The 10,396-nt window shown below is 34.1% G+C and overlaps 1 protein-coding gene across 1 annotated transcript in view; it reads right to left on the bottom strand.

Annotated features, from left to right (window-relative positions):
- Positions 1-10,396, bottom strand: part of LOC145717414 (uncharacterized) — a 129,798-nt gene that overhangs the window by 104,719 nt on the left and 14,683 nt on the right. The window contains exon 2 of the mRNA XM_081805659.1: positions 2,414-2,497. Coding sequence (XP_081661785.1) covers positions 2,414-2,497 — 84 coding nt within the window. The remainder of the gene's footprint in view (positions 1-2,413; positions 2,498-10,396) is intronic.

Below are 10,396 nucleotides of genomic sequence, written 5' to 3'. Positions count from 1 at the left end.
CTGCTATAATTTGCTCCAGTATACCTTCTGCCCCTTTCTCTCTTTCTTCTTCTTCTGGGATCCCAATTATTCTAATATTGTTTCATCTTATGGTATCACTTATTTCTCAAATTCTGCCCTCGTTATCCAGTAGTTGTTTATCTCTCTTTTTCTCAGCTTCTTTATTCTCCATCATTAGGTCTTCTGTATCACTAATTCTCTCTTCTGCCTCATTTATCCTAGCAGTTAGAGCCTCCATTTTTGATTGCGCCTCATTAATAGCCTTTTTGATTTCAACTTGGTTAGATTTCAGTTCTTTTATTTCTCCAGAAAGCGATTCTCTAGTATCTTTCATGCTTTTTTCAAGCCCAGCTAGTATCTTTATAATCATCATTCTGAACTCTAGTTCTGACATCTTACTAATGTCTGTATTGATTAGGTCCCTGGCAGTCAGTGCTGCCTCTTCTTTTTTTTTAGGTGAGTTTTTCCATCTTGTCATTTTGTCCAGAAGCAAATAGATGAATGAGACAACAAAATGCTAACAGGGTAACAATGACCCCAGAAAAATATACACTAAGCAAATCAGAAGAGATTCGAAACCAGGGGGAAAAGAAAGGAAAATTAAAAAAAAGAATATGATCAGGCTGGTGAATAGAACAGAGCCACACACTAGACTTTGGGTGTTTTTTGGTCTGTTAGAAGAAATTGTCTCCCAAAATTTTAAAGAATGAAAAGCTTATATATATACAAAAATAAGGGTAAATACAATTAAGGGATGGAATATGACTGTAAAGATGAAAATTAAATAATATTTTTAAAAAAGAATTGATAAGAAGTTGGTTGAAAAAAGAATGAAAAAATTTTTTAAAAAGAGAGAATGTGATCAGGTGGGAGACTAGGAAAATGTCATACACTAGATTTAGGATATATTTTGGTCTGTTAGAAAAAACTGTATCCCAAAATTTTAAAGAAAGAAAAATTTATATATACACAAAAAGGTCAAATTCAATGAAGGGATAAAATATGACTGTAAAAATGAAAATTAAAAAAGATTTTTAACAAAAAAATTGATAAGATGTTTTTTGAAAAAGGGAAGAAGAAAAATTCAACTAAAAAAATAGAAAAAGAAAAATAAAGAAAACTTTAAAAATTAATTTTGAGGGACGCCTGGGTGGCTCAGTTGTTAAGCGTCTGCCTTCGGCTCAGGTCATGATCCCAGGGTCCTGGGATCGAGCTCTGCATCAGGCTCCCTGCTGGGCGGGAAGCCTGCTTCTCCTTCTCCCACTCCCCCTGCTTGTGTTCCCTCTCTTGCTGTCTCTCTCTCTGTCAAAAAACAAATAAAATCTTTAAAAAATAAAAAAAAAAATTAACTTTGAAAGACTAAAGAATCATGGGGAAAAAAGCCATGAATTCTATGTGCTGTATTCCCCTAGCTCTGGGGTTTTGCCATTCTACTTGATCAATAAACTTGGTCTTGGCTGGATGTTCTTGCTGATCTTCTGGGTGAGGGGTCGGTCTGTTGCAGTCATTCTCAAATGTCTTTGCCTGAGGGGGAACTGTACCACCCTTGCCAGGGGCCAGGCTAAGTAATCTGCTCGGGTTTGCTCTTGGTAGCTTTTGTTCCCTGAAAGCTTTCTCTACAGCTTTGGAGGACGAGAATGAATATGGCGACCTCCCAATCTCTGGTCCCGGAGGAGCCGAGAACTCAGGGCCCCACTCCTCAGTGAGCCCTCAGAGAAAAGCAGTCGATCACTCTTGTCTCCCTGGTCTCCAGCCGTACTCCGTGGGGAGAGAGAATCTTAAGCAGATTCCTGAGCCTAGAGCCTGATGTGGGACTCAATCCCACAGCCCTGAGATCACAACCTGCACCGAAACCAAGAGTCGGATACTTAACCAACTGCACCACCCAGGAGCCCCAAGTGCATGATTTTAAAAAATGTTACATTTTTCAATAATGCATAAATGTTACAGCAGAACCACCCATATACATCACAGAAGAGGCTAGTAGTCAAGCCAAACTTCATTTGAGCATTATTTACTGCCTTGTTTTAATTATAACTGATCACATCCAGCCAATTAAACAGAAACATACAAATGAACTAATTACAATTCAATTCTATTCAAATGCAGCTAAGCATGGGTGGAAGATTATCTATTTAATTGTAAAATCAAAATTAATCATTTAACATACTGTGTGTAAAAATTACATTCTGAGGGCCAACAATGAGTTTTTTAATTGTTCCTATTAGATTAGAACCAAAATAACCCATACATTTATGATAAGTATAAATGAGGAAGGATTTTATAACAATATATCATAATGTGGTTAATTATGCTTTCAAAATGATTGCTTATATTTTATTACTACAAAATAAATGTATATAATACTACCCAAAATTATCACTGTTTGTGTACTGTATAGGTCCATACTTACCTTCACATTTTTCAAGAATCTGGACCGTTTCTCCTATTTCTAAGACCAAGCCTTGAGGGACAGATCCTCGAAAGCTGCATATCACTAGGAAAACAAAGGTAAATGCATCAATTAGCATTTTTAAATACTGAGACAAGGTCAGTGTCATTGAAATTAAACACTAAATTTTCTTAAATATATACTTTCCCTTCTTTACTAATTCATCTTTCAAATATGTAAGCCCCTTTCAACTTAAACTATATTTTGAGTAGTAATATAAAGTAGCTCAGTATATTGAAGTACATTTTGGCAAAATTATTCCTGGGTAGTATATGTATGAAAATGCTTCTGTAAACAGAGTCTCTCTTTCCCTCAGCATGACTTGTGTTCACCTGTCCTTTTTGGGCAAATATGTCTCAATTATTTCAGAAGAAATTAACACTGGAGGCTTCTTATCTAATATAAACAGAGTTTTATAAAGAATCACCAAGTAAATATGATTATACTTTGAGAAACAAAGTCCCCACAATAAAAATGTAAACAGAAATTCATGAAATAAAAAGCAAATGTACAACAGAGAAAGTCTATAATACCAGTCAGAATTCCATATTTATTGCAACATTATTTACAATTGCCAAGATATGGAAGCAACCCAACTGTCAATCCATAGATGGATAAAGAAGAGGTGGTGTATATGTATATATATCCATGTGTATACATGTGTGTGTATGTGTGTGTGTGTGTGTGTATATATATATATGTATATATATATATAATATGTCTGTATATATACATACACACAATGGAATATTACTTGACCATAAAAAAATGAAATCTTGCCATTTGCAACAACATGGATGGATCTAAAAGGTATAATGCTAAGTGAATTAAGTCAAAAAGATAAATACTGTACGATTTCAATCATATGTGGAATTTAAAAAACAAAACAAAACAAAAAAGAAAAAAAGAGACAAAAAAGAACAGACTCTTAAAAATAGAGAAGTGGTAGTTGCCAGAGGGGAGGAGTTGGGTATGGGGCGGTGAAGTAGGAGAAGGTGATTAAGAGTACACTTATCATGATGAGCACTGAGTAATGTATAGAATAGTTAAATCAGTATATTGTACAACTGAAAATAATGTAACACTGTATGTTGTTATACTGGAATTAAAAAAAATTTTTTTAATTTAACCCATCTTCTTTTTTTAGGAAAATGATAATTTGATTTCAAAATTTATGTAAGAATACAAAGAAACAAGAATAGCCTTGTCAATCTTAAAGGACTTCTACTACCATATATCAAGTCTTATAATCTAAAATCAGTTCTTTGAGTGGCTAGTATCAAAACGACCAGAAATAACAAGTGTTGAGAGGATGTGGAGAAAAGGGAACTCTCATTCACTGTCGATAGGACTGTGAATTGGTGCAACCACTATAGAAAATAGTATGGAGGCTCCTCAAAAAACTAAAAATAGAAATGCCATATGACCCAGGATTCCACTACTAAGTATTTACACAAGGAAAATGAGAACACTAATTCAAAAAGATATATGCACCCCTTTGTTTATTGTAGCATTTTTTACAATAGCCAAGGTATGGAAGCAACCTAAGTAAACATCAACAGATGAATGGACAAAGAAGATGTGGTATGTGTGTGTGTGTGTGTGTGTGTGTATGTGTTTGTGTGTGTGTGTATATAATGGAATTTTACTTATAAAAAAGAATGAAATCTTGCCATTCATGACAATATGGATGGACCTAGAGGGTATTATGCTAAGTGAGATAAGTCAGAAAGAAAAAGTCAAATACCGTATTATTTCACTTATGTGTGGAATCTAAAAAACAAAACGGACCAAAAAAGGCAGAAACAGACCTATTAATACAGAGAACAAATTGATTGCCAGGGGTTGAGGAAATGGATAAAATGGGTGAAGGGGAGTAGAATGTACAGGCTTCTAGTTATGGAATGAATAGGTTACAGGGATGAAAGGTACAGTATAGGGAATATTAGTCAATAGTACTACAATAATGTTATATGGTAACAGATAGTAACTATCCTTGTGATGAGTATAGCATATCCTACAGTTATTGGATCACTCCTTATGTTGTTCACCTAAAACTAATGTAACATTGTGTGTCAACTACACTGTAGTGAAAAAAGATGCCAAAAAAAGTGATAAACCCCTCATGAGAGTGATTCAAAACAAAAAATAACTTCTATAAGAATGTTCACAGCAGCTTTATTCACAATAGCCAGAAATGGAAATAACCCAGCTGTTCAAAATAAGTATAGATAAAATATGCAATATTCAAAACTACAATATCACTTATACATAAAAAATAAAGATCCACTGATACAAGTAACACATTGGATAAATATCACAATCATTATGCCGAACAAAAGAAGTTAGATGCAAAAGTGTACATACTACATAGTTCTATTTACTAAAAGATCTAGAACAGGCTAAATTAAGATAAATAAAATCAAAAAACCAGTTGTCTCCAGAGAAACATGGACTGATCAGGTAGCACAAAAAGAATATTCTGGAAAGACAGAAAAGTGTTTGACAATGTGTTAAGTGTAGACTTTAGGCAAAACTGTACAACTAATTCAATATATGTGAATTTTACCTCAGACTGGATCAAAGACAAAATAAAAGCTAAACTATGCAATTCTTTTTTTTTGTAATTTTTCTAATATATATATATTTTTTAATTTTATTATGTTATGTTAGTCACCATACAATACATCATTAGGTTTTGATGTAGTGATCCACGATCCATTGTTTTCGTATAACACCCAGTGCTCCATGCAGTACATGCCCTCCTTAATACCCTTCACCAGGCTAACCAATCCCCCCACCCCCCTCCCCTCTAAAACCCTGTTTGTTTCTCAGGTCCATAGTCTCTCATGGTTCATCTAAACTATGCAATTCTTTAAGAAAATATGAGTAAATCTTTAGGACCTTAAATTAGTCAGTGCTTCCTTATATTATGACACCAAAATCATAAACAAAAAAAAAGGATAAATTGAACTTCATTAAACTTAAAAACTTTTGTGCTACAAAGGACACCATCAAGAAAGTGAAAAAGAAAACCCAAGGAATGGGAGAAAATATTTGCAAATAATATATCTTACAAAGGATTTGCATCCAGAATATATAAAAGAACTTTTACAACAATAAAAAAATTAAAAATGGAAAAAGGATCTGAATGGATATTTCTCTAAAGATATACAAGTGGCCAATAAAACATGAAAATGCTCAACGTTAGTCACTAGTGAAATGCTAATCAAAACCATGAAATGCCATTTCATACCCACTAAGATGGCTATAATCAAAAAGACTGACAATAAAACTGTAGGGATATATTGCAGGTAGAAATGTAAAATGGTTGCTGTAAAAAATCATTTGGCAGTTCCTCAAAAAGTTAAACATACAATTATCATATGATACAACATTTCCACTCCTACATATATACCCCAAGAGAACTGAAAACATATGCTCACACAAGAAGTTATCTACAAAGGTTCATGAGACAATTTGTAATAGCCAAAAAGTGGAAAAAATCCATATATCCATCAAATGGATGACTGGATAAATAAAATGTGGTATATCCATACAATGGAATATTATCATCCATAAAAAGAATTAAGTACTGATACATACTACTACATGGATGAACTTCGAAAAACTATGCTAAGTTAAGTTAGACACAAAAGGCCACATATTTTACGATTCTACTCATATAAAATGTCCAAAATAGGCAAATCCATGGACACAGAAAGTAGATTAGTAACTGCCATATCCCTGGAGAAGAACGTGGAGTGACTGTCATTGGGTATAGGGATTCTTTATGGAGTGATGAAAATATTCTGGAATTAGATAGTGATGACGGTTATGCAACCTTCTAAATACATTAAAACCAATGAATTGTGTACTTTTTTATTTAAATTCAATTAGCCAAGGTATTGTACATCACTAGTTTTTGATACTTTTTTAAAAGGCAAAGAAATACAAGTGGTTTTCCTTGACTCAACAAATGTTACTGATACTGCTCCGTTATATTCAAGAAGTCAATTCCAAGTCTGAAGTGACTGAACAAGCTGAGACAACACTAACTCAGTACCATCTGAAGTGGAAGCTACTAAGATGTGTTATGATTAAAGGTAGTGAAAATATACATGGATAGAAAATAACACAGTTGGACCAATTTAGAAAGCTTGTAAAAATGTAAGATGTTTAAAATCTATGGTTATTCATTGTATGATTCATCAGCAAGTACTCTGCAGAAATTATATGACTCTTTCATGTGTTAGCCTGCCAGTAGTCAACAAAGAACTTCATTTGCTCTCATGGACTTGATCTTCACTTCCATGAATTTTTATGAAAAACAGAAGGCAAGTATCCTGACTTGATCAAGTGCACAGCAGCAAGATGGCTTAGTAGTAGTCAAGTTTTATTGCAATTTTATTGCACTTCAAACTGTAACTGAAATTTTTGTGAATGAAAACTTCCCTCATCCATTATTTTTTTAAACGTCTTTATTTATTTATTTGAGAGAGAGAATGAGATAGAGAGCATGAGAGGGGGTAGGGTCAGAGAGAGAGGCAGACTCCCTGCTGAGCAGGGAGCCCGACGTGGGACTCGATCCCGGGACTCCAGGATCACGACCTGAGCCGAAGGCAGTCGCTTAACAAACTGAGCCACCCAGGCACCCTTAAACGTCTTATTTTTAAGTAATCTCTACAACCAACGTGGGGCTCAAACTCACAACCCCAAGATCAAGAGTCACATCCTCCACTGACTGAGTCAGCCAGGCGCCCCTTCCTTCATCCACTATTTTTTTAATTTTATTATGTTACGTAGTCACCATACAATACATCATTAGATTTGATGTAGTGAATCAAACAATAAATGGCTTTGGAAATTAGTTTTTGATTCAGTCTTGATAATGTTTCTTAATTTAACTTAAAATCAAACTTGTGAAATTTATACCTGTATTAAAGATATTCTGATGCCAATTCAAATCACAACTAATGTTAAGCTGCTTTATAAACTTTTCAAACTTTCAAAAGTTAAAAAAAGAAAAAGTATCTCCATTCTAACTCAAATTTGGATCCCACACATTTTTGTGCTCAAAATACAGTTCTTGCAGATTTTTTAAACTTCAATGCAACTGCAAAGGAAATTTCCATATTTCAAAATCCATATAATGGTGCAACTGAGGAACTTCCACCTAACCATCAGTTGGAAGTACTTTAATCTGCAATGTAATTACATGCTAAATGGCAAATAACAAGAGAAGATGCTAATAAATTCCATAAATGCCTGCCAAGTGATGAATACTCTCAAATTAAAATATCTATAAACATCATATTGGCAATACCTGTCTGAAAAAGTATTTATAAAGATGAAAAACATAAAATCCTCATTACAGATCAGTATTAATAGATAAAGATTTGTGACTGATTTTGATTATAGGGAACATTAACATTAAAAGACAATTAATCCAAAAAAAAATTCTGTTCTTCTCATTAGATATAGATTACCAAAAAAAGGTGTGCTCAATTATTTTTATATTTTGAATTTCATCAATAAAAACTGCGTGGAAATTTATTTCCTTTTTTGTTGAATAAGTATACCTACATAATATACTTCAATTTTGCCACCTGGCCTGTAAAGTTTAAAATATTTTACTATCTGGTCCTTTAGAGTAAAAATTTGCCAACTCCTAGTCTGAAACAAAAACAGTACCAACGTGTTGTGTATTTGTAGTATTCTGAAAAGTAAAATGCATGACAAAAGTAACACCAAGTACAGGAGGGAGGAAAAACTACTATCAATTTCACTTAACATTTATTTACATAAACAGTAATACCTATGTATTCATTATAATAAAACTGATTATAAAAAGTCAACTCATGACACCTTGGTGACTCAGTCAGCTGGGCATCTGCCCTCAGTTCAGGCCATAATCCCAGGGTCCTGGGATCAAACTCCACATCATGCTCCCCACTCAGCGGGGAGTCTGCCTATCTCTCTGCCCCACCCCCTGCTTATGCTCTCTCTCTCAAGTAAATAAATAAAAATCTTAAAAAAAAAAAAAGTCAACTATTCTTAAGCCCTTCAACAAGCACATTATACGTCGAAAGACATATAAAAAAAAATCACGTGAAGGCATTTTTTTCCTTAAAAATAGTTTAAACACAGACTATGTACCACATTATCACCTTAGTACTACTTTAGAAACTCACAAAAACATTATCAGTCTCTTACATATTTTTACTATTTTTCTTATTTCTAGGTCAAAAAAATATCAAAAGAGTTTGCATTTCAAGCATTACTGCATTGCTCTTTAGTTAATCCTAGGACGATTACATTAAATGAGAAGCAATCCCAATAACAGTCATTTCTGTATTATCTATACCAATGATAAGAAAAAGAAAAAAATAGTTCAAACAAAAATATTTTGTTTGGCTTGGCAATACATGATTTCTTAGAGATTTGTCCCCTTAACTAAGTTTTGCTTGGGTCCATAATGAAGTTAATTTGCATTCCTTCAACAGGATGAGGGAGGGACACACCCCGGGAGGACATGGATAGCAAAGAAAATCTGGTTTAAGGCACACAACAACTGGCCATGAACAATGCCAAAGTAATCCACACCTTTTTCCCAAATGATAACTATTACTTTAGTGCTACCTCATGCAAAGCAAGTGAAGCACTGCAAAATAAAATAAAAAGTATGCTATATTCATTCCTTAAGGGCTAAGAGGAAACTGGGCAAAACTATCGTTCAACATATTACTAAAAGTCCTAGCAACAGCAATCAGACAACAAAAAGAAATAAAAGGTATTCAAATTGGCAAAAAGGAAATCAAACTCTCTCTCTTCTCAGATGACATGATACTTTATGTGGAAAACCCAAGACGCCATCCCCAAATTACTAGAATTCATACAGCAATTCAGTAATGTGGCAGGATACAAAATCAATGCACAGAAATCAGTTGCTTTCTTATACACTAACAATGTAACTGTAGAAAGAGAAATTAGAGAATCGATTCCATTTACAATAGCACCAAAAACCATAAGATACCTTGCAATAAACCCAACCAAAGAGGTAAAGGATCTATACTCTAAGAACTACAGAACACTCATGAAAGAAATTGAAGAAGACACAAAAAGATGGAAAAACATTCCAGGCTCATGGATTGGAAGAATAAACATTGTTAAAATGTCGATGCTACCCAGAGCAATCTATATCTTCAATGCCATCCTGATCAAAATACCAATGACATTTTTCAAAGTGCTGGAACAAACAATACTAAAATTTGTATGGAATCAGAAAAGACCTCGAATCACCAAGGAGATGTTGAAAAAGAAAAACAAAGCTGGGGGCATCACGTTGCCCGATTTCAAGCTATATTACAAAGCTGTGATCACCAAGATAGCATGGTACTGGCACAAAAACAGACACATAGACCAATGGAACAGAATAGAGAGCCCAGATATGGGCCCTCAACTCTATGGTCAAATAATCTTCAACAAAGCAGGAAAAAATATGCAATGGAAAAAAGATAGTCTCCTCTTCAATAAATGGTACTGGGAAAATTGGACAGCTATATACAGAAGAATGAAACTCAACCATTCTCTTACACCATACTCAAAGATAAACTCAAAATGGATGAAAGACCTCAATATGAGACAGGAATCCATCAAAATCCTAGAAGATAACATAGGCAGTAACCTCCTTCGACACTGGCCACAGAAACTTCTTTCAAGACATGTCTCCAAAGGCAAGAGAAACAAAAGTGAAAATAAACTTTTGGGACTTCATCAAGATAAAAAGCTTCTGCACAGCAAAGGAAACAGTCAACAAAACAAAGAGACAACCCACAGAATGGGAGAAGATATTTGCAAATGACACTACAAAGGGCTGATATGCAAGACCTATAAAGAACTTCTCAAACTCAACACCCAAAAAACATATAACCCAGTCAAGAA

Source organism: Leptonychotes weddellii, chromosome 1 (genome assembly GCF_054177405.1).
Source record: "Leptonychotes weddellii isolate Sample4059 chromosome 1, ASM5417740v2, whole genome shotgun sequence".
Lineage (NCBI taxonomy): Eukaryota > Metazoa > Chordata > Mammalia > Carnivora > Phocidae > Leptonychotes > Leptonychotes weddellii.
This window is presented reverse-complemented; position numbering and strand designations above follow the sequence as displayed.